At 41.5% G+C, this 25639-nt stretch overlaps 1 protein-coding gene across 1 annotated transcript in view; it reads left to right on the forward strand.

The window, feature by feature from the left end:
• Positions 1 to 16150: 16150 nt before the first annotated feature.
• NTM (neurotrimin) overlaps positions 16151 to 25639 on the forward strand; it is a 948891-nt gene continuing 939402 nt past the window's right edge. Inside the window, exon 1 of the mRNA XM_045483496.1 lies at positions 16151 to 16510. Within this exon, the coding sequence (XP_045339452.1) occupies positions 16429 to 16510 (82 nt within the window). The 5' untranslated portion in view covers positions 16151 to 16428. The remainder of the gene's footprint in view (positions 16511 to 25639) is intronic.

Below are 25639 nucleotides of genomic sequence, written 5' to 3' on the forward strand. Positions count from 1 at the left end.
GTATTTTTTTAAGTTTATTTTTGAGAGATACAGAGACAATATGAGCAGGGGAGGAGCAGAGTGAGGGAGAGAGAGAATCCCAAGTAGACTCCTCACTGTCAGTGCAGAGCCTGGTGAGGGGCTTGAACCTATGAAACCATGAGATCATGACCCAAGCTGAAACCAAGAGTCAGATGCTTAACTGACTGAGCCACCCCCTAAGTTTATTGTTTTTGATCTGAGATATGTATTGAGATATTTTGACTTGAAGATATAGCTGATTTGTAAAAATTCCACTGTGTTTGAAAAGATAAACATCCTCTATTTTCATAATTCAAAATTCTCTCTTTATATATCTATCATTTGCCTATTTATCTATATATCTATGTCTATCTATCCATACTATTTATTTATTTTCAGGTGGTTGATTTTGTTATTAAAATCTTCTAAGTACTTCTTTTTTGCCCACTTGTGCTCTCATGTGTGTGTGTGTGTGTTTTTTTTGAGAGTTGTATTAATATTTTTACCTTTATTGTGGGATTGTTCATTTGTCCTTGCATATACAAAGTTTTTATTTTGTAACCATTTTATTCATTTCACTGAAGCTCATGAATATTATTTCTTTTTGGTGGATTATATTATATTTATATATATATAATATATAAAATATCATTTGTGTTAGATATTAAATATTAAAAATATATATTATATATATACATATATACTATATGGAGTATACCAAATACTATATTCTATGAGTACCACCCTTTCTTCTAGTTAATCTTTCCACCTAGATTTCTATTTCTTTTGATATTAATATCATTGTATCTGATTTTGTTATTATTTTCCTGGCATATTAATAAAACTTGTGTAATGTTTTACTTTATATGCATCATTGCTAAATAGCTTAAAACCCAATTTTATCCCAATATGCAAATCTCTGTGTTTTAACAGAAGAAGTTAATACACTCATAATTATTGGTGGTGAAATCTTAGTACTTTTTCTAGTTATCTATCTCTCTGTTTTCTATTTATCATTCTTTGTAGTTTCTTAGTTAGCTCTGTCTCAGATTTTTTCACCTTTTGTAATTTTTAATGTTTTATTTTTGAAAGAAAGAGAGAGTGCGAGTGGGGGAGAGGGCCATAGACAGAGAGACAGAGGGAGAGAAAATCTTAAGCAGGCTCCATGCTCAGCATGGAGACTGACATGGGGCTTGATCCTATCACCTTAAGATATGGCTTGAGCTGAAATCAAGAGTTGGAAGCTCAACTGACTAAGCCACCCAGAAGCCCCTCAGATTTTTTATCTTATCAAGTTTTTTTGTTTTGTTTTGTTTTTGCAGATTACCACAAACTTTAGGACATGAAATTAAATGCATTTTTCCAAAAATATGTATAATTTATCTAGGTATATTTCCTTTCCTTAATAACTTTTCCTTAAGAGCACAGAATCTTAGCTTATTTTTTTATTTTTTTTTTTTATGTTTTCGTTTCTGGTTCCACTGCTCTCCACCCATCAAAACCCTTGGCTTCTCTATGTTAAGAGCAGATGGAATTTGAATTTTAGATATTAAGTTTTTTTTTCCCACACAAAACCATAACATGAACAATTATTTAGATTTAAACTATAAGTATTACTGGTGTCTTTCTACTATTACTTATACCTATATCACTTTGGTACTCAGAATATGCTTCTTTATTTTCTTGATTACTTTTCTAATAACCACCGTGTTGGCTGAAACTATCCTGATATTTACAGGACTGGTGAAGTAACTGGTGAAGTTGTCCTATAGCATTGCACCTAAGATGAGGTTTTTTCTAGAATTCAACCTCTTCTTGCTGTCTCATGGCATTCCTTAGTTCAGGTCCTTCTCATTTTTTTGCCTAAACTCTACTTTTGGCCTCCTAAATCATGTCTCTGCCCCTATATGAGACTTAGCATGAGCTTAAACAAACAAACAAAAAACAAAATAAAAACAAAACAAACAAACAAACAAACAAAAAACCCACAAACAACTTTCTGCCTTAAACCACAAATTCTAGAGTTGGTCTTTTTTGTCACTTAGTGTCATCTATCTTGATTGATTAAATATTCATTATATTTATAACTGCTGGTCAGTCTATCACTTTAACTGTGAGCAACTTCAGGAAAAACCCCAAATTTACAAATAGTTGATTTGTAGTACTTGAAAACCATCTAGCCCATACATCAAATGAATGAAAATGTCCCCATGAATGATAAGGATGCACTGTTACTGTATCTGGGTAAGAAACAGAGCCTATCATGGTGTCCAAACAAAGCTGGGGCCCAGTAAATACATGTTGAGAGTTTGATTTGTGAATACATGTTTTAAAGTCTCTGCTATTTGATAGAGAAGCATAATAAAATTTTGTATTACATTTAAAGGAAATGAAATCATTCTGCGTTTTTGCAGTATGACCAGTGTTCTTCTAGCATGAGGACATCATCTGCACTCAATGATTACAGCATGAGGACTGGATGTCAGATCTCACAAGTTTCCCTTCTGGTTTGATTACACCACATCATCCTGATCATGTTGCTGCTCACTTCTCCCACCTGTAAGATGAGGAAGAAAAATAGAGGTGTGCTGCAACAACCAATAGAAATGTACTGAAGTTTTGCTTATATATTCAGTACTTTCACTTTCATGTGTGACTTACATTGAGCTACAATTGTAATGAAGTAAACATGAGTGGAAAAGAAAGAGGGAGAGCACATTTGTGAGTTTGTGTGTGTGTGTGTGTGTGTGTGTGTGCATGAGTATAACTGTACTTCCAGCTTTTATTAAAAATCACACCTCTTGCCCCACATTGGTGCCTTACTTGTGCAGTGACATTTCCACAAACATTTCATTTCTAATAACATCAAATACAAACACTCATTAAAGCCACTTTTGCCCATAGAGGTCTTTGTGACTGCATGATAATATCTCTGGATTGCTGTAGAAGGCAAGAACCACGTCTATTTGTGTTCATTTCTATTAACAGTGACAGGAATTTGTGCACTGAGGGCCCCAGAATCTTCACTTCTTCTGGGCACAGAACTCCCTTTTGAATGAGATGGGTGCAAGAACACCATTCTGCCTGGAATCGTTTCTTCTTCTGTATGTTAGTAGCCAGTTTCAATACATTTTGATATTTTATTGGCATATTCCACCTCTGGAAAGTTTTTCTGGACTAAATGCAAAGAAGATATACTGAAGTCTAATTCATCTATCAAGTCAAGAATCTACTCTTAATTTAAAAAGAAAAAAAGAAAGAAAGAAAAAAATCACAATTAGAGCAAATAAAATTAATAATTTTTTTTAAATTTTTTAACTTTTATTTATTTTTGAGACAGAGAAAGAGCATGAACAAGGGAGGAGCAGACAGAGAGGGAGACACAGAATCTGAAACAGGCTCCAGGCTCTGAGCTGTCAGCACAGAGCCCAACACAGGGCTTGAATTCACGGACCGTGAGATCATGACCTGAGCCAAAGTCGGACGCTTAACCGTCCAAGCCACCCAGGCGCCCCATAAAATTAATAATTTTAATGTAATTTTCATCTTTTGTTTACTAAAAAAGTTTCCCCCAAATACTTATATTTTGTCCACCTGATTGAAAAATAATGTTCTTCTAGTAGGAGAATCAATATATACACTCTGTGGCTACTGAGTGCCGGTGGCTTTATATATGTGCTGCATTTAATCCTATGAAGCTGTTGTTACTCCCTAATTCACTAATGGAGGGTCTACAGCTCAGGCAACTCAAATCTCTTGTAAAAAAAAAAAAAAGGCAGAGTTGGGACTTGGGGAGAATCCAGCTCTCCAGCTCTGCCTCACAAAGACCATACATCTATTCTACCTCTAGGCCTCTAATCTATCTTGATACTTTCTTCTCTTATAATATGGCGTTTATGTTACTGTTTTATACTGTCATCATTACATTATCTCTGTGTTTGTGTGTATTTTCTTTTTTTGCTCTGTATTAATGATAACTGATGCCTGAACCAGTATAGGTTCAGTATAGGGCAGGAGCTTAAGGAATCTGGGTTCCAACTCCACCTCCACTGTAGCCTCATCATTTTTGACTGGAAGCTTCTCTTTTCACTCTCCCTCTTCAGGATATCTGGGTTCTATTTCTGTTCCCATCACTTTTCTAAGATTACTTTCAGACCTAACATGCTATCATTTCCTCTGTCTCAGTGTCCTATCCCAAAGCAAAAATGACAGTAACACATATTGCAAATATTGTATGAAAACATTGGTAAATAAAACATGCCAACATACTCTGAAAATAGAAATTCAACTTTAAGAAAGATGTACAAGCATTAGTGTTATGGTTCTGTCCATAAGGATAGTCACAGAATAATTTGCAAAGGATTTTAAAAGTCATTGATTTTATTTCCCTGCCATTTATCCCTTACATCATCCTAATCTAAAGCTCACACAGAATGGTGAGAATGACCTGCATACAAGGGAGGGACAATGGATCACAACTCTTAGAGAGACAAAGGGCAGACTATACAGGGAGGTGGCTCAGAACACTCAGGAGTGATTCAGGCAACTGTCTCTCTCTTTCTTCTGGGCATAAATCAAAGACTCTAGCTTTCTAGGCTGCCAATTCAACACCTTTTATAGGCACTTAATTCACTCAAAAATTAAAAATATATACATACTCCTTACAGAAAGTACCATTATTCTTCAGCATGACACATGATTTGATTTTAAGCCTTTATATGTCTCTTCTATATCCTACTGTGGGTTAGAATCAGTCAAATGTCTCTGATGAATAGCTATTGCTGCCTAGGCTAGTCACCTCCCACATAGACTCCGTTGATACCCTCCTGGAAGAATCTTTATCTCTTCATCTATGCAAAAGTCATCAATGGAGCTTACAGGGGCAGCACATGGACAAGTCAGTGGCTTGATGAGAATATTACACCATGCCCACTTAACACTAGATCTCCTGTCTCTTGCCTTGCAGAGCAATATTCAGAATCACTAAGAAAGCTGAGTTCATCATCCTTGGCAAACCCCGACTCTCAGGTTTCCATCTTCACCCTCTCCTCTCCTTTCCCTACATTCCATATACCACACACACTCTTTTGATCTCATTGTCACCCCTTCTTTTGTAACCTGCTTTATAAGGAAGCTGAAACCTCTTCACCCTAAACTTTCAATAATAGCAGCTTAATTTACATACCACTTCCAGGTAAGATTCAAAACTTTTAGTTACAAAGAAGGAAGACAGTTTTGGGGTATAAGAGAAAGCAGAGAAGTTTTCACAAGGAGGCATTCAAACTTTGAACAAAGGCATCTAGATATACCCTGGAATAAAATAATTACCACTGGACAAAGAATCAGAAGAATTCTCTCTACTCTCAGTTCTGCTTCTAACCTGTATCATTTTAAGCATGTTATTGCCCTTCTCTGGACCACTTCTCAGTGTAAAATGAGTGAGAGACACCGACAGAAATGTTCCCAGACTGTTTATTTCACAATGCTGCCCAAATCTGGCTGATGAAGTTCAGCATGGTTTTAGATAGTAGTAAGATATTACGAAGCCAGGTGATGCAGAAATTCATAAATCTTTCTTCAGACCAGACTTCTTCCCATTAAGTTTTCAAATTAGATATGTACGTGGAGATAAGTGGTCAAAGGCAATAAAGTGACACTTGATTGTCAAATAGGCTGAGTCATCAATTCCAACATAAGGAAGTAGGGCTGTCCCAGGTATCTTAAGAATGCTCCCACCTTCCTCTAAGTTCAAGCTTGATTCCCACCATTGTACTATGCTCTCTTAACTGCCTTGTGGACAGTACACTACAAAGAAAAGGTTCCTGGGGCCTGTGTATGTTCCAGAGTCACTCGTGTGTGTGACCTGCTAAAAGCCCAGGAGCCACTGTCCCATGATCTGCCCAGTTAGGCTAGGAAAAGCAAAAGGTGGGAAGCTGTCCAAGTCCACAGGGCCAGGGACTGGACTGGAGGAGGGGAGTTTCCTCTGTGGGAGTGATTTGACTTATTATGCATTCTGCCATATGAACCACCAGAAATACCAATTTTTATTGTTTTCACTTTCTTGTTCAGAATCGACAGCAGCTATGCTTCTCAAATTCAGTTCCAATCTCTTAGACATTCAAGACCCTCCAATTTTGGCCCAAACTACGTGTACTCTCAGTTCTTTTGAACACACAGTCTCAAATCCACCCAAGTTGGATAACCTTGATTCCCACCAAGCACCATGTTTAACTCCAACCCTTCGCTAAGCCATTCACTTCAGTTTGAATAACCTCCCACCTTCTCTTATTTAAAGTTGATCAAGGCAGATATCTTTCTTATACCTCTCACTGACCACACAAGGCTGCTGTGATCTTTCTGCTTTGAGTCTCAGTTTTATTTAGAATACAGGCAAGATTGGGGGCGGGGGGAAAGACAGGGGGTTGGGTGTTCAGAAGACCTGACCAAATACTACCTGGGTAACTGTGGACAAGTTAGTTACCTTCTTTAATTGCACATTGGGGGTAATGGTATTCGCCTTCCTTAGAAGGACACTGTAAGGGCTAAGTAAGAAGGTAAATGCAAAATGGTAGCACAGTCCATGGCATATGAATTGTTTGTTAAATGGTAGTTCACTCTCTGCACCCTGATATTTAGAAAGAGGAAGGATTTGGTCCATCTTGACTCCATCTATGACTTTATTTTAAGTCCAATTTAATAATAACACTGACTATTCATTTTATAAAATATAGGGCCTCAGATACCTACATCTCTACCTAAGGTGTCATATAATACCCAGATATTTCAAATATATCAGGGAAAGTAATGTAGGAAGGAGAAGGAAGCAAAGGAAATTTGTATTCAACCACATTCCCGCATGTACCCTCTCAGTCTGGACTCTTTCAGTTGAAAGTAACAGAAACTCAATTCAAAATAACAAGCAAATAGGGGAACAGGGTATTCTGAGGCTGTGTCTGCCTTTAGGCATGACTCATCCTACTTTCAGTGATGCCCTCTCCTCTTGGTTCTACTTCCTTTTTGTTGGCTTTATTGCCTTGCAAACTTTCTCCACCTGTAAGGAAAGATACCCCCTAGCAGCAAAGCCTCTTTCCAAAAACACCTAGAAAACTATCAGGGAAGAAATGATTGGCCAGGGCAAGGTCATTTGTCCACTTCCATACCAAGAGTATAGCAGCCACAGTGAAACCACATAGAACTAATTCCATGATGGGCAAAGGAAGGAAAGTATGCCAGGCATTCAAAGACATTGCTCAAGTTCTTGTTCTCAAGATGGTGATGTGAGAAGGCCCTGAACTCATCACCTTACCAAATCTATACTTATTTATAGGGCAACTCCTTCTGAAGAAGAACCAAAAGGTGACTGAACAGCTTCTGCACAATACAGGTAGAGAGACCACATAGAAAGTGGCAACAGAGACAGAGACACTGTAAGGAAGGGAGTCCCTAATATAATTGCTGTGAAGGTCAGTGGGAGGGATAGTACTGAGGGACATGAGCATATTCATCTGCCCTGGGACACAGAAAAAAAGCCACAGCTTAAAAGAGACACTAGAATATAAGATTCAGCATTAAACTCCACCAAACAGTAGGGGAGCTGTGGGAACTCTCTTGGGGTCCACGGTTTATGTCCCTCTCCATCTTGATGCCATGAAAGGAAGCAGGGGCCCTGGAAGTATGACCACCTCAGTGAGCCCACCTTGGCCCCAGAGTCCTGGGTCACAGAAAAAAAGCTATGGTTTAAAAAAGCAATTAGGATATAAAGGAACTAGCCCTAGAAGCCTGTCAAACAGCAGGGGCTACTGGAACTTCCTCTGAGTCTGAGGGGCTGGTGAGGGCTGACGATTATTTCCCCTCCACCTTGGTAGGACACTCAAGAGCACATCTGGCACCATTGCTGGCCTTCTGTCTCAGTGAGCAAGGCCTCTAGCCCATACAATCCCTGGACATCTGAGGAATAGAAAAATAGCTTCTATTTAAAAAGGCAACTAGGATATAAAGGAACTAGCTGTAGAAGCCTATAGGCAGGTAAGCTGCTGGAACCCTCTCTGGGTTGCATGGCTGGTGAGTGCCATGGTTTACATTTACCTTCCACCTTGAGAAAGTGGATGGGAGCAAATTCCAGGTCACTGTCTTAGTGACCCCAGTCCCCTAACCCACACCAACCCCAGACATCCCACCAAGGTGTCCCAGGGTGGTGCACACTGAGACATGCCTGATCAACATTCCTTACAGATCCAGTGGTCGTGACAAGGTGACACAGCTGCAAAGCATCCCAGAACACTCTAAGCCTTTGTTATTTTGGCTTTGGATGGCTTTCTAGAGCATCCCCAGCACAGAACTCTGGGACCTCCTATCTCACACCTGCTCCAGCCCTAGCCACCATGTGAAGGAACCCTCTGCATGGAATGCCCCAAGAAGTCCCCCCACCCCACCGCCCATCCTGTATCCCATCTCAGCTCCAGGCATACCACCAGGGCATCCCCTGCACTGAGCACACACGGACATTCCAACCCATGCCCATTTTAGTGACAGTTGTCTTGCCATGGTGTCCCCTGTGCTGAGCACCCTGGGACCTCCTGGACTGAGCCCCGTCTCTGGCTCGAGGTACCCTACCAGGGAGCTCTGTGTGCAAAGAGCCCCAGCACCTCTTCTCTTGAATTCACTTCACCTTCATCTATCCTGCCAGGAGATCCTCTGAATGGAGAGCCCAGAGATTGCCCTGGCCCATGCTCACTTCAGCTTTAGCTATCCTGCCAGGATGTTCTCTGCACAGAGAGCTTCAGGGGTGCCCCCACACATACCCACTTAGTTCCGGCCATCTCACAGTCCAGCCCCAGCACAGAGTGCCTCAGAATCCACAACCTATGCCAGAAATAGCTCCAGTCAGCCAGCCAGTCACCAGGCACACATAGTCTGCACAGGGGATTACCAGAAAGGAGAACATTCCTTCAAGTTTAGGAGAAGTATGTGTTCCACCTAATTCATAGAAGCAAACACAGAAAGTCAAGCAAAATAGGGTGGTGGAGGAATACACTCCAAATGAAAGAACAAGACAAAACCTCAGGAAAAAAACTAAATGAAATGGAGATGAACAATATGCCAGATAAAGCGTTGAAAGTAATGATCACAAAGATATTCACAGGACTGGAGAGAGTGGAAGAACTTTGAGAACTTCAACAAAGAGCTAGAAAATATAAAAGAAAACAAATCAGAGTTGAAGAATACAATAACTGAAATGAAAAATACACTAGAGGGAATCAATAGTACAGTAGCAAATGTAGAAGAACATATCAGCAAAATGGATGACAGGGTAATGGAAAGCACCCAAGCCGAAGAGCTGTGCAAATAATAATAATAATAATAATAATAATTTAAAAAAAATGAGAATAAGAACTTTGCACAGTGGCAGTTTGTAGCCAATGAGGTTTATCCAAAGTACAATTGTTGCTAATTGAAAAAATGAGAATAGGTTAAGTGATCTCTTGGATAATAAAGTGAATAAATATTCATATTATGGGGATCCTAGAAGGAAAAGAGAGAGAAAAAGGCAGAGAATTTATTTGAAGAAATAATAGTTGAAAACTTCCTTAACCTGGGGAAGGAAACATATCCAGGCTCAGGAAGCACAGAAAACCCCCCCAAAAGATGAACCCAAAGAGATCCACACAATAATCACTATGTTAAAATTTAAAGATAACAAGAGAATTTTAAAAGTAGCAAGAAAGAAACAAAAATTATGAACAAGGGAAACCCCATAACGCTATCAGCTGAGTTTACAGCAGAAACTTTGTAGGCAGGAAGGGAGTGTCATGATATAGTCAAAAAGCTGAATGGGAAAAACCTGAAACTGAGAACACTCTAGCCAGCAAGACTGTCATTCAGAAATGAAGGAGAAATGGTTTCCCAGAAAAAAAAAAAGTTAAAGTAGTTCATCACCACTAAACCAGTCTTAAAAAACATATTAAGGGGACTTCTTTAGGTGGAAAAGAAAAAGTCCTAATTAGAAGAAAATTATGGATAAGAAGATGTAAAATATGACAGCATATATATAAAACATGGAGGAGGAGTAAAATAAAGTTCTTTTAGAAAAAAAAAAATAAATCAAAAAGGAAGGGTGTGGGGCACCTGGGTGGCTCAGTCAGTTAAGCATCTGACTTCGGCTCAGGTCATGATCTCGCGGTTTGTAGGTTCGAGCCCCGTGTTGGGCTCTGTGCTGACAGCTCAGAGCCTAGAGCCTGCTTCAGATTCTGTGTCTCCCTCTCCCTCTGCCCCTCCCCTGCTCACACTCTGACTCCCTCTGTCTTTCACTAATAAATAAATATTTAAAAAAAAGGAAGGGTGTAACTAATGGTGGATTTCTTGAGAAAAGCAAACAGTGAGCTGATGCAAATTTATTTAGAAAATGACAAAGGAGAACAAACTTCAGGAAAAGTAAAGCAAATGATAGAGTACTTAGCAATGTAAAGGCAGAGGTTAGGAAAAACAAGAATAACATATAGAAGAGAGGTATGTTGGAAATTAAATAGCTATAAGAATTCCACTTGGTTTTAATGCATCTAAGAAAAATTATTTAAAAAAATTAATGTTTTATTTATTTCTGAGAGAGAGAGAGAGAGAGAGACAGAGCATGAGTGAGGGAGGGGCAGAGAGAGAGCAGGACTCAGAATCGGAAGCAGGCTCCAGGCTCTGAGCTGTCAGCACAGAGCCTGACGTGGGGCTTGAACTCACAAGTGGTGAGATCATGACCTGAGCAGAAGTCGGACGCTCAACTGACTGAGCCACCCAGGCACCCTAAGAATAATTATTAACAGAATGTGTATGTGTACAAAAGAGATGAAACAGTTAGGTAAGAATGCACCAATCAAGAAAGAAATTTATACAAAGAAAATTAAACTATGTTGGAACAAAAAACAAAAACAAAAACAAAGACAAAGACAAGAGCTCCTCAGACTCTTACAGACCCCAGGGGAAACTTTTTGGTAATTAAGCATCTTGAAGACAGTGGTTCTTTATGTGAGGCTCTTATGAAATACTATCCATCAATAATTTGTTTTTCAAGCAAGCTGATGACAAAGACATGGAGGCCAATGTGTATGTTAGATATTACAGAAAGGCTTTCATCGTGTTTAGCTGGGTTAATGCACATCAACTCTGTGAGGTAGATACTATTATTTCCACTCTAAGGACAAGATGGGAGGGGATGAGATAAGAAAATTGAGGATCATGGAATTGAAGCTGATAAGTGGAATTAGACTCCAATCCAGGTCTTCTGATTTTAAGTGTTAACTTATTTGTTCTACGACTATGCCATATTGCTTCTTTTTCAGATGATGAGTAAAATTCATAGAAATCAAGGCCGGATGACCGTGCCTATAATTCAAGTTAGAAAACGCTGAAATTTGTGAGAATGCAGATTTAAATCTCTGTGTCCTTAATCTCTGTGCTGTGAAGAGTTAGACTTTCATTTTCAGTATCAGCTTAGGTAATTTATCAATAAATCAGGAAATCTCCTGGGAGAAGTCAAATTCTCAAAATAGACCCCACATAATTCTTTCGTACCCTAGACCAATTCCATTCACATCACAAGTGACCACATTAGGGAGCACATTCAACATGACTTTTCAGGGAGAGCCCCTTGAAAAGGTAGAAGGCTGCCTTCTTCCTGCCATGGCTTTCTCCCTCCCTGACTTGACACCACAAGTCAGAGCTGGATCCCCCTCAACCCCAGGTGTGTGGAGGGCAGGCCAGCTCCTTCCCTCCCCCTGAGGCAGGGCTCTTCCCAGCATCTGAGTGTGTGAGATCACCCACGGCACTGAGCCTCAGCTGAGGCAGACCACAGCGGGCAGACAGCAGAGCAGAGCAGAGGCTTTTGTTAAGTCCTGAACATTATTTCAGTGCTGCTCTTTAGATTTAAGCTCCTGCAGTTCTTTCCATAATAGCTGAGAGAAATAAAAAACACTGCCCCACACCCCCTTCCTCCCTCCTTCCCACACACCATACACACCTATCTCCTCCCCCTCACCGGAGCTTTCTGTCTGCGGGTCCTCTGGGCCTGGAACAGCATGTGTGCATGACTGTCCATCCCTCCTCCCAAGACTGGAGGGCTGCCATCGGGGCTCAGCTAGCTTTTGGACAGTGGAGCGGCCAGCCCCACAGTGACCTTCTTGGACTTACTGTCTGATTCAGGGAGGTGACAGGTATGCATGGGGGCAGTTTACAGAGAATCAATCCCTATTTGTACTAGCTCACTGCACACTATAGAATCTTAAGCTACCTGATGATGAAAAGTTTATGAAATGCCATCTTGGCTGCCCTCTCCTCAGAAGTTAGAGACCTCATCCATTTTCCCCATCCTTATTCCTTATTTCTTATGCCTTTTCCTTACTCCTTATCCTCACACAGAAGAATTATTTCTGTAGTAAAATTCTCTTATCTTCAAGGGGTGTGAATGGTGAGCAAATACCTTTCTGTCTAAACTTTGAGGTGCCTTTCCTGAGTTTAATTTTGTCTTGAGACCACTCATCATCCTTTGAACCTGGAACTGGGAAGTAAATGGTGCATAATGTGCATCTAACTAATCCAAGAGGCAAATTGAGTCCCCCCAACACCTGATTAGAAGCACTTATACCTTCTAACTCAGAGGAAGGAGCTCTGATTGTTGAGCAAGGGATGGCAATTTCAAAGTATCTCCTTCCAATCAATCAGAGCTTCCTTAGTCACTTCCTCACATCTAGTCATAGAAATTCCAGCCACAGCCACAAGCCACCCCAACTCAAAAGAGTACGGACACCTGCTATATGGGGGCAATTGCAACAATAGAGATTCCCAGCTCCAGGCCTGGAAGACTCTGAGACTAAAATGGAAAAAGGAGAGGAAAAATTCTGACTGTTTTGATGAGACCCATTTCATTAAGTAAGAGATGGGCCAGGCTGAAATACACCCCTCCATGTATAGCCCAGGATCAGCTTTTCAATTTGTAATTATATCAAAGAGCTGCCAAGTGACCCAACAGGCCCAGATAGGTGACATTGTGTTAAACCCCGTGACAAAGGAGAGGAGAAGATGGCTTCTTCAGGAGGAGGTTAACTGTGTGCTTTTGTGAAACATGAAGGCCATTGGGAAATTACTCTATGTGGTAAATTCAAGCACTAAAAGAGATATAGCTCTCTAGATAGTTTAGCATTTAGCAGCACTCAGAGCCCAAATTAGACTTTTGGTTTGGCAATCCCTGAGGATATATTTTGCTTTAGTGAATGCACAAAGTACAATTCTGAAACTACTCCCTCCAGGAATCTTAGTCCACAAGCACTGGTAGCTTCTCCCAATGATACATGGGAGACCACATCAGTCTCGGTTTGGTTAAAATAGTAAAACAAATGAAAATTAGTTGATGGTTATGATATATGGTGATGCTTATAATGGAATTCACATCACTGTCCCCATTTCAGATCTGGAGTTGATATGACAACCAAAGGCCCGTAGCCCCTAGGGGTCAGAGCCAGAATTTGAAACCAGCCAGATTCAACACCAGTCTGTTCTCTCAGTCAACAGGCCACCTTGATGATTACAAGCATCTGTTGAGTGTTCCTGTCATGTGCCAAGCATGGTTACATCATTTATGTGTAGAGAGTAACTAATGTGGATCAGACATTAGGTTACATTTCACTTTTTTTTTAAATTTATCTTTAAAAGATTTTATTGCAACACAAGATGGGAGATCTCTCACAGGTCTCTAGACCCCCAAATTTAGGGTATGCATTTTCATCTCAAATTTTTAATTTATGGTTCCTCTGGCCTGCAATATTCTTCACTCTATCTTATATCTAGTCTCTAGCTCACTTTCAAGTATCATGACTTTTACCATCTCCGTAGAAGTTTTAAGAACTATCTATCAGAAAACAGCCATCTATCATTTTTTTTGCATTCTGATAAAATTAATTATGTGTACCAACCATTTGCAATTCAGTTAACTTTAAAAACAATATAAATGTTTTCTTTTATATGTATTTCATATGATTTGTAATCTCATATGCTATTGAAATAACAAAAAAGTCATATGTAAGAATGATATCTACTTGGGTCCATCACAGTATTTAGCATAGGATAATATTTTGGAGATTAGTCTGAGATGTAAATACTTGGGTTCAAATCCTGGTTGCATTGTGTACCAACTGTGTAAATGTGGACATGTTTTCTTTGACCATCAACGTTCTCATCTGTAAAATGGGGATGACAATAGGTGAGAACACTTCATAAGTGAAGATCTAATGAGAACAATGCATGCAAAACATTAAGCATCATCCCTGGCACAAAGCAAATGCTCAATAAATATTATTATTGTTGTCACACATATGGACACTTAATAAAAATTGGTCAGTGTACAGATTTATGGAAGTTTAGGGTGAAGACATTTACAAATGTAATTGTGTCTGCTTCTCCAGGGAGGAACTAAGGGCTTATGGATGACCCAAGGTCTTTATTATCATTCTGGAGAGCAGTGGGATGAAGGTAAATAAAACCCTCCTTCCTTCTGTACTGTACTGTTCACAGTTGCCACAGCCATTCCAAAGCATTTAATTGCACTTGTCACTCTGCTGAGCACCACACAAAAAGACTAGGAGAGAGATAAAATTCTCGTCCACTGGGAGCTCACAATATCAAGGACATTTTGATGGACATGTGAATTAGAACATAGTGGCAAGAAAAGAAAAAAACTCTGTTAGCATAAAACACCTTTAAAGTTGAGAGATCCTAGAAATTATTCGAGTTCTCTAACTTTACAAATGAGAGGCCAAGGATCACAGAGGTAAAATGAGCTATCCACAGTCCTTTGGTTTGTATGAGCTGAGACAGGTCTACAAACCTCAGTGCTCTTGCACTCACTCACTGGCCTGCACACGTCTGGGCGGCCTCTGTTCTTCTTCACACACAACCTCTTAAACTTACTCAGAATGGTAGTGCTGTTCCCATTTGCCTGTATGCTCTTAAATATAAATGGGCAAGAAGTACTTTTGTTCTATGCAGTTCAGGAATATATGCATTACAATTATTCTAGGGGTTACAAAGAAGTATGTAAATTAGCTGTGGAGATCTGGAATAAATATTTCAGAAATGTGTGTCGAGACATCGGGATGGTATATATTTATCAGGATCATCTAGGAAGGGTTCTTTGAGAGGCTAAGTGTTCCAGAAGTTTATTCACATCGTATAACTTCCTTTCCATATGAAGAAACTAAAAATTCATATCAGCTTCCTGGTCGTTAGAGTGAAAAGTCCCTCTAGAAGTCATTGTGCCTATTTGAATATTTCTGTCTGATTTTTATTCTTACCCATCACCAAGGAAATGAATGCCTTCAACTCTCTGAGGACATTTTATAACCACTCAGAAAGTCCTTCAGCATGTCTGACTTAAATCCACCTTGCTGCAGTTTGAGACACAAACCTTATATTATTCTTTTTAATGAATGTAGGTTGGCTGCAACATATAGAATAAACTCATTTCTTGTTCTCTTTTGGAGAGGGTTCCCCTTCTTCAGACTGCAGCTCTCCAATCTCAGAAGCCTCATCCTTTTTCATGGTATCATATACACATGGCTGACTTTGGGAAATAAATTAAGTGAGTGAAAAATAGGAGTAATACAGGTATTCTGACACAGAAGTGACAGCAGAAGAAAATAGAAAGTTATTTATTATTTTCAAAGCAACTAAGTAGGAGGTTGATTGGGAAAAGGTGAAAGATGAGAGAGAGAGAGAGAGAGAGAGAAATCTGTCACTGAATGATATTTTCATTGGAGAGGAAAATAGGTACCAACAAATGAAATTTGACTCATCTTTGCAAGTTTCACCGAGCATGAAAATGTCCCTTTAAAATTTCCTGTAAGCCGTTGCTGGCTATGGGATTTTTCTAGTGCACAGGGAATCTGAGTTCAGGAGGCCAGGGAATGCCAGAAGGAAAGGGATTTTTTGAAGCTTGGGGCTCTGAGACTGTCAGTTTAAAAAATGAAAGTAATATAGAAGGGGCAAAATGACATTTATCATTCCTTCTCTCCAGGCTCCTGTCTCTTTAATCAGCTAGCCTGATTTGCCCAGTAAATGATTCCTGAGTGAGTGAGTGTGTGTGTGTGTGTGTGTGCCTGCGCGCGTGTGTTGTAGCTCTGTCAATCCTTGGATTAGAACCAATGATTGCAGCTTGTAGGAGGGCTGTCCAGGGCCAGATTGTACGATGTGTCTCAGTGCCAGAGTATGAGTAGAGATAATTACTGAGAAGTCACACTCTCTCACACCCTCGGCTTTCTTGTTGTGTCCTTCAGCAAAACAGTGGATTTAAATCTCCTTCCAACAGCTTGAGAGCAACGCAATCTGTCAGGAAAGAAAGAAAGAAAAAACCGAACCTGACAAAAAAGAAGAAAAAGAAGAAGAAAAAAAATCATGAAAACCATCCAGGCAAAAATGCACAATTCTATCTCTTGGGCAATCTTCACGGGGCTGGCTGCTCTGTTTCTCTTTCAAGGTAAGAGCTTGCTATTGATTTGCCTACAGTAGACTCAGGAATCGTACAGTGTGCTTTATATGATTCGCAGGCTCCCCGAGTCGGCTTGCTGCACGGTTTGCAGGTGGAGGAGAGAGCGTTTAAACAGCATGGCTGGGACTTCATTCTCCCTACCAGGCTGTGAGAATATTGATTTGATTCTGGCTGCTACCGGAATGGGGGAATGTATATGCATAAGTAAAATGTGTCTGGTGCTCCGTTTAGGTGCGTGGCTATGTACTGGTCTCCCCGGCTTTATGTACATTCTTGCACACATACACAACAGAGCACGCATATAAGCAGGGGAAAATTACAGATTCAGAGGACATCAGGGTTGCTAATGTGTTGCTTATGTTACTGGGAAGAAATTACAAGAGGAAACTTTAAATATCGGCCAGTAAACTTGCAAAGCTTCTAAAAAGGAGCAAACTGAAAAACGCAGGCTAGGAATAATCAGGTAACTGTGCATCCTGTAAGATTCTGGTCAGAGATACAGCTTGAAGGGATGAATCAATTTGCAGCAGAGGTGGACAACTGTATTAGTTTTGAATGTGTTTGGGAGTGTGTTTGTGGTGGGGGCAGCAGGGTTGGGGGAGGATAACAAGCCGATTAAAGGCAGTGGGAACACTCAGGAGGATCTGAAATTCAGGAAAGATTTTCCAAGTTGAAGGGAGAGTGGCAATAAGAGTCGAATGCTAATTTTCTTTTTATTTATCTGCGGTGGGAAGCCCAGGCACCGGGGGCAGCAGTTGAGGGTGGGCTTGCTCCCTTGCCCAGGGTACCGTTTGATGTTGGTCACGCTGCGTTGGGGTGCATTTGGAATCTGCTTCAACCTTGAGTCCATTTGCTGCACCGTGTGGCCCCCTGCTCTGTTCTAGCTCTGACGTTCCAGCAGCGGTATTATCTGTTCATCTGCTTGCTCTCGCCCTCCCCTGTCCTCTGGAGGGTCTGACTTACCTCTTTCATATTAAAGGTGTTTGAACTCATCAGGATTGAGACAGGCAGAGAAACTTTCCCTGGGTGGTCCAGCAGAGCTTGCAAAGAGGATCCCATGCAGAAGCTTAGTCCTGTGCCTTGATTCCCAGAGGAAAGTTCAGTCTCACTGGGTGAAAATGCATGGGGAGTCCCACCCACCTCGTTCTCTTCTCCTACCGCAATATGGAGTTCTCACAGTCTTGCCTGTCCCCACTTCTGGTCCTGCCGACCCCTCTCTGAGGGTAGACTTTGAGGGTTGCCTCTGGCCCTTTGACATAAGCTGCAGTGGTTATCATGCGGACCCACACCAGGTGGGCAGAGAGGACCAGGCTGGGAAGAACAAATGCATGTGTACCCTTGGCTGGGGCTCAAGGAGGAAGGCAAGGGGGTGCTGGAGGGGTGTGAATCAGATGGCAAGGAAGTTCATAGTGGTTGATTTTGCAGGGATATCCTTGATGTCATCTTCTGCGCTCAGCCTCAGAGGGGCACTGGCCTCAGAATCTCTCTCCTTTCCCATAGGAGCATTTGTGGGTGTAAGAGTAAAGGAGCCAACTTGGAGGCATCCTTGACTGACTCGTCTTATGTAATATGGAACAGCAGCAGTGTGTATGCACATATATGTGTGTATGCATGTGTGTGCATGAGGTGGGGGTACACACCCCTGCTTGTTCTGGGTTCATAGGGGCCCACCTGATAAAAGCAAAACCCCAACACTAGTGCAGTGGGGAAACTGAGTTCAGAGCCAAGCTTCTATCACGCTAATAACAGAAATGAAAACTAAGTAGGCAGAGGGTAGAGTGGAGGGTCACAGGTAGAGAAGGGGAAGGTCTCAAGTCCTCAGTAATTTCCATCTGTCCTGAGGTCTGTGTCTCTTCTATCTATACATCAAACCGGAGACAATGGCCAAACTTCCACCATCAACAGCCCCATTGGCAGCGTGCCAGGAGCCCCAGGGCCATACTGAATTTACATATAAATTAGCATACGTGATTTTTTTTTTTCATCAGAAATAAATGCAGGGAAGCATAATATTTGCTCATACTTTGAATCATCCCTAAGTAGATGAGCAGAAAGTAGCGGCACAAAATTCTCCAGGGTGAAATCTAATTTTGTGGTCTTGTTTCTCTCATGGTGTGGGGCTTGTGTGATGGGGGGAGGCATATCTTAGACCTCCTTACATGCTACCAAATTTGACTTTCCTTAGGAGAATAATGGCCTTATTTGTGCTGTCCACCTCGAGCCAGCTCTGAATAGGTTTCAGTGTGTCATAATAAAACAGGCTGCCCAATTTTAAGGAAGAATAACCCCCAAAGACCCCTATACCACATGCCAGTTGGACAGGCAAAGGTGATGTCTGTTTTCTCTCTCTGGGGACAGAAGCTCGAGTCTGCCAGCTATCTCTTATCAAACTTACAGAATTACCAAGGCAGCCCAGGTCTTGCCTGCAATAATCCACCCCTATTGCATTGACCCAGTGGGACTAGTTAGAATGCAGTACACATTCCAAGGCAATTTTTTCTTCTCTGTTTTTGTTTTAAGCTGGCTCTTCCTAGAGCTGCTACTTCCTGGGTTTCTTGCCTTCTTAAAAAAGGTATCCAGGGCTAGTGGTATTTTATGGAATCCTTTCTGACCCTTTCCTCCCCACACCCCAACCCAACCAGCAACCACGATCCAGCTTAGCAGGGGGGGGGGCAGTTTCCAAGGGAATCAGCACTGATTAGTGCTGGGCAGGAGGGAGGGGGTGATTAGTGCCCTGGGGCTCTGGCCCTAAGACTCACCAGGGTTTATTAGCCAGCAGCTCCTCTTTCCTGGGAACAGGAGCGGGAAGCCGGATTAGGCTGCTGTCCTTTTCAGCACACCGCCCACCTTCTGCCACTGAGAGGCTCTGAAAGGAATGGCTGGTAGTGAGGCAGCCCTTCTCTTTCTAGAAACCCAACCATTTCTCCTTCGAAGGATTAATGCTCCCTTTAACACCTTCGAATGAGCTTAGCTGGATTCCTGTCTTACCTTTCAAATTTTCCCTCATCTCATGTCCCACATCAACTTGAATCTGACCACTTGAGACACAAACAGGCAGAGTAGAAGGCAAAGGAGATTGGGGCTAAGTTCAAGCTCTCCTTCGGCGGACGCCACTGACATGGACCCCATTCAGGTGGGCAGATGGGGCAGCTTCCTGCCACTCACAGGAAACATTGGGTGCCAGCAGCAGCCTGAGTTGGTTAATGTTTCTGAAATGTGAGGGAGGCAGATGAGACCATAACAATGTTTACGGGCAAAGTGAAAAATCAGTGTGGGATGAGGGGACCCTAGGCCTGATGTAAGTACTGTGGGCCATTGAAAAGGAAAAAAAAAAGGTCAGGGGAAAGAGACAGAGGAATCTCATAAAGTAACAAAGTAGACCCTGGAGCTGCCAGCTCAGGGCAAGTTAGAGGCAAGTCGCGCACAGCACAACAAACACAGCTCACCTTCATCCTTCATATTCAGTGATGGACCTCTAAGCATTTGATCAAGGGTGACTGGAGAGTCCGAGCAGTGACCAGCAGGCCTTGCTGCATGAAGACCGTTCTTAGGATTTCAGCTTTAGTTACCAAGTGCAAAGCCTAGTCCTGGTGGTAGGCCCTCCTTTTTTGACACTTTTAAAGCCAAATATAAGGCCAAGAATGCCTTCTTATGAGCTGGATGCCTAACCCCTGACTTCTGTTTTCTCTCAGTAAGTCTCTCCTAGAAGGCTGAGCTGTGCCTCTGCTTTCTTGCTCCACTCTGGAATATCTTCCAACAGTTCCCGGGGCTCTGTCCTCTACACGCCTGCAATCTGGTTGCCCAGAGTCATGGTGACCTGGGCTGGGACCAGCTACTTGTCACAGATGGCCCAAACAAACTGGTGTTGTCTTCAGCCACAGCTTATCCATTGGGATGCAGTGATCCCTCCTAAAAGCCTAAGAACTGATAACATTTCTGCGTCACTATGAGACACATGATTCTGGCATGTACAGGAAACACATGCTGGAACAATTCACAGCGCTCGTCACTGCCTACTCATGATGAACACACTTTGGGTGGGACCATCACATCTGGGATTTGGCTCCGTTCTAGTTTGTTTTTGTTTGTTTGTTTGTTTGTTTTGCTTTGTAGTTCATGGCCTGCTCCGTCCTGCCCACCAACTAGAATGCCAAGAATGCAAACAAACTTTGCTTTACATCTAACCTCAGCAGAGGCCCTACAGACTCTTCAAACACTCTAATGAGCATGCCTTCCAGGTTTTGTGCCAGTTCTGGAGGGCTGTGTGAGGCTCGGTGGGGAGCATGTACATCTGAGCTCAAAGTTCTCTATGTCTCCTGTAGGGGAAAATCTTTCCCTCTGTGAGCCTGTCTCCCCACCTGCCTGCCAGGCTGGGGAGCAACTCCCCTGGGTGTTGTAAGGACTCATTAATGCTTGTAACACTCCAAACATGTGGTGCTAAGTGGAACTGCATGCTGAGACCGGTTGTATTTATGCAGTTTACTTCCTTTCTGCTCTATTGGCTTGTTAAATGTTTACTTTATGTCTACAGTCATTTGAAATTCAATAAAACAAATTAAACATAAAAGATGAAAACAGGCAAAAATAAGGTAATCAATGGCATACAGGCCAGATGGGGTCCGGTGGCGCCATTGCCATCCTCCTCTGGTGGTGGATGCTTCCATTCCCTTCCATTAGCAACCACAGTGGGAAAGAGCATGCTGGCCATCCACCTGTAAAAGGAGACTTCTTCAAGGAGGTGCAACGCTGGCTGGGCAGATGGCAGAGAGGGGGAGAACAGGGAGAAGATATCTGGAGCTAAGAGTTTTAGAGGGTAAAGACAGTTCTGTCTGGATTGGAAAAAGTGGGTAGAAGAGGACTCAATCCTCTGCTCTATGATTTTGCTCAATAATCTCTGAGAACTCTATATTTTATTTTCTGCATCTCTGTATTTATGCAACCTCCTAGATTAAGTCTACTCGTGCTGTCACTGCTTAAACTTAAAACATCTATGTTTACATCCACCTTCCTTCTCATTCTGCCTCTCCCCATCTCTCCCACCCTCTTTCTGCCCTCTCTTCCCCTTTTCTCTTTTTTCTCTATTTCCCTTTTTCTTTCTTCCTTTCATTTTTCCTTCTCCTCTATGGGAACAATAATTGATCAGTTGACAGATCTAGGTCATGCTGGCAGGGGTTGCTCTGCTTCATGCAGGCTTGCCCAGGAGAAGGAGGGAAAGTCTGTCTTCCCAGTCCACAAGGAGCCCAGATGATGCAGCGCAGCAGGGGGAAGGGGGGACAGATGAACTGGTGGGCTAGTTCAGGCTTCCCCAGCAAGAGTACCTGGGACCCCATTGATCACAGAGTCCTCGGTTATTTGATATCCCCGACACTCTAATTTTCCATATCCAATTTACCTCTGTCACTTTCCCACATTTTGCTCAGCGTCTATTCCCTGTCTGTTACAATTTTCCTCACTTTTCTTTCTACTTCCCCCTCCTTTCCTCTTCTTCTTTCCTCCTTCCAAAACAATGACAGAGCACAGATACTCCCCCACTTAAGTCATACTAGAGAGATGGCCTTTTGTTTATTTGCAAGAAGAAAAACAGAAACCCTGCCAGAAGAACTCTGTAAGTCATTTGCAAACTGCAAAACAAACCAACAAAGATTCACATTTTCATTGTCAAGAAGCGAATATTTCAAGAGAGACTGTCAAGCTAAGAAATCAAATATTGGAAAACACATTCTTTAGCACTGTTACTAAGGACATCTTAGGTTACTAAATTTCATTTTTTTTTCTTCTCTAAGAGTATTGCCTTCATAGTAATAAAAGAATGTTCAAAGGATTGGTTGGTTTTGGCTTCAAAGGCTCATTCAGATTAACTCTCTGGAGGTGCTGCCCTTGCTTTATCTTGGTGGTGTCACCAAACACTAACCCAACACAGACCATAGCTGTGTATGTGTTCATTTGTTCAATCACCCTGCAAGTGTTTATTGAGTGCCCACTATGTTGTAGTTGTAGGTGGTAGGTGGTGGGAATAAATGCATCAGTGACTAAAACAAACTCAAGGATGAAACCAAAGACAGAGTAGAATTTCTAAGATTTGGCTTGGCTTTCCATCCTTTTTAATAGCATTCAAAAGCACCAACAGGAGTGCCAGAAGCAAGAGGGAAGAATGAAAGACACAGCTTTTGGTTTCTCATGGAAATGGGTGACAAGAAAGCAACTAACCTTTGATCCTTGTTTTACGTAGGGAGCACTGGGAGAGGACTCACAACTGTAGTTCTGTGTTAATAATAAATAAGAGGTGCTGCCTTTACTACTCCATGCTGTCTTCTGCCAAGAAGGAACTCATAGATATTTGATGTGCCCTCAGTTAGTATGTGGATGATGAAAGCTGATTTAAGTTAGTTGGCTTTGTGACAATTGTCTTTTGTCATTCAAGTTATTAGTTGATTCTTGGCACAATGCCACCCTGTCTGGTAGCTTATCCACCTCCCTTTTGCCTTGCTTTCTGCACAGAATTAGAGGTAAGAGGAGTGGGGGAGATACTTATATCAGACAGATCAGGGAAGGGTTTGCCTCTGGCAGTTAGTCTGGATGAGGCAAATGTTATGCAGGGGGACCTCTTAGAGGGATTCATAACTCAGGGAATATCTAAGATAATCTCCCTTCTGAGAACCCTTTTATTTGCTACCCACCCATGTCACCCTAACTTAGGGTTTCTGGAATAATAAAAATTCATCATGCTTTATTTGTTCTCCTCTGGTCATACACTACAGTTGGGACACGGGTCTTCTTCTAATCCATCAACTTGTGTTTCCAGTCATATGTACCCAGAGGGAAAATGGCTTTTCTTATGCTCAAACTGTGTACAAGCTGCCTGCTGAATGCTCAGGATGATTGCTTACCTGGCTGCTTTTATCTGCATTTTCATAGAGGTGATCGTGATTGTTCTTATCTTTCCTCACATGGAGAACAGATAACTTTCACATGGATCCTGAGTCTTCCAAGTCAAGCAGTCAGTTCTACATCTCCTGACCTGATCTCTGAGACTGAAAGGTCATCAGGGGATTTTCAATATTTACATTTTCTAAGCCAATGGTTCTCAAACTTGGTGTATCAAATTGCCTGAGGAGCTTTATAATAATACCAATGACTGAACCCTATCACAGACCAATAAAATCAGATGTTAATCATCAATCTTTTTAGAGCCCTGCAAGAGGTTCTAATATGTGGTCAGATTTAAGCATTGGACCTCTAAAGTCATCTGAAAAGTTCTACGATGTTGGGTAAGACACATCCTTTATATGAGCCTCAGTTTCCACATCTCTAAAATAAAGAATTTGGTCTAAAATATTTTCAAGTTTCATTTCAAGTTCAACACTTTGCAATTTTGCAAATAGTCTTTTTGATATAGCACTTGAAAAGTAGTGATGCTAGAAGAAAGTATTCCGAAGCAGTTTCTGCTTGCAAGGAGCTAAGAATATAGACATAGTCACAGACAGATGACCAAAGTCAGAATGTGTGAATGGTGTGTGTGCAATGCAAACACTACATGCTATATCATATATATTTTATCACATATCTATATATGTATGTATTTCTTTATAAGGCATCCTTAGGATGGGAGAAAAGGATTAACTAGTCACAGCATTTCCCTCATAGAGGAATCCAGGAATGATAAGGATTCTTTAACCGATCCATCTTATAAGAGAATTAGGAGCCACTTGAATGTGGGTCAAGAAAGAATGTGTTAGAGCTGGATATAGAGAGTGCTAAGCGATGGTGAACCTTGGAAGAATCTCCATTCTTTAGTGTGAAGATTTTCATATTTCTCTTCTACTCAGGGTCCAGTCTCTTCCCCGAGTCAGTTAGCCAGCAGTGTTGCTTCCATTGCTCTCCTTCTCATGAGCAACAAAGGCTCGATGCCAAGAACCTCAATGGCAAAATTGCAGTTAGTGTGTTAGGCAGAAGTGATGCTGGTTCCACTCCCCAAGTCAGGTTGGCTCTTGCTGTGCATACATGAGTGAAAACTTGCCTGTTTTTTTTTTTTTTTTTTTTTTTTTTTTTAATGGAGTCAGCAGGCTCAGAGGCACATGGGGAACAGAGCTAACACGCAGATGTGTGCCAAGGGCAGTCTCTGGGTAACTCACAAAGTACACGGCTGGCTCCCTAAAGTGTTCACACTGCTATGTCATCCAATCCCAGAGTCACAACCAGCTCAAGCCCAGAGGAACTTTCAAGATGACTTATTTCAATCTCTCTCTTTGAACTTTGATACCTCAATGGTGGATCTGCAGTGGTCCCCTAGCTTCTGTCTCCAATAAGGGGAAACATACATCTTTCTAGATTATTGTGCCTGACCATTAGATTTCAGGAAGACAGGAAGAGGAAGAAGACAAAGGAGAGGGAGAATCTGTCTTCTTACAGATTTAGCCATTTTCTCTAGGTCTAGAGAGACATTATAATATAGTGGCTGTATTGCCTGGGTCCAAACCCTGGCTCTTCCACTTCCTAGTTTGAAACCTTAAACAATATAGTCAACTTCTGTGATTCTGTTCCCTCTTCTACAAAATGGAGATAATTATGGGACTTAGCTTTAAGGCTGTTATGAGGATTAAATAAGTTACTGCAGATAAAGTGCTTGGAACACTGCCTAGCACACTGTAAGTTCTCAAGAAGTATTACTTAATAGTATTATGATTGATACAAATACTACTACTCACAGGACAAGTCTAATCCTTCTTCAACACGAATTTACTTTAAATATTTCAAAAAAATTGTGTTCCCTTCTCCCTCAAATTTTCCCTCTACTGGGCTAAATATAGCAAGATTTTCTCCTAGTTTCTATCTTATCATCCATAGAAAGGGTGCTGATTGCTTTTATCCAAAGTTCTTCTGGGTTATTCTATATTGTTTTTAAAGTATTCTTCTCCCAGTGTGCTTTGAGTAGTCCAAAATATTATAGAATATGGCCCCTCCTCGCTCCAACCCAAAAGGGACGAAATCTCAGCCCTTTGGCAAGGTAATGTAAACCCTCTAGGTCTGGCCTGGGTTTGCCAGCCTCTCCCAATCCTTTGCAATCCTGTTCCTGTTCCACGGACTGCTTGAGGACTTCTTCCGCACAGCATGTGTGCA

The sequence above is a fragment of the Leopardus geoffroyi genome, chromosome D1 (assembly GCF_018350155.1).
Source record: "Leopardus geoffroyi isolate Oge1 chromosome D1, O.geoffroyi_Oge1_pat1.0, whole genome shotgun sequence".
NCBI classification, from domain to species: Eukaryota; Metazoa; Chordata; class Mammalia; order Carnivora; family Felidae; genus Leopardus; species Leopardus geoffroyi.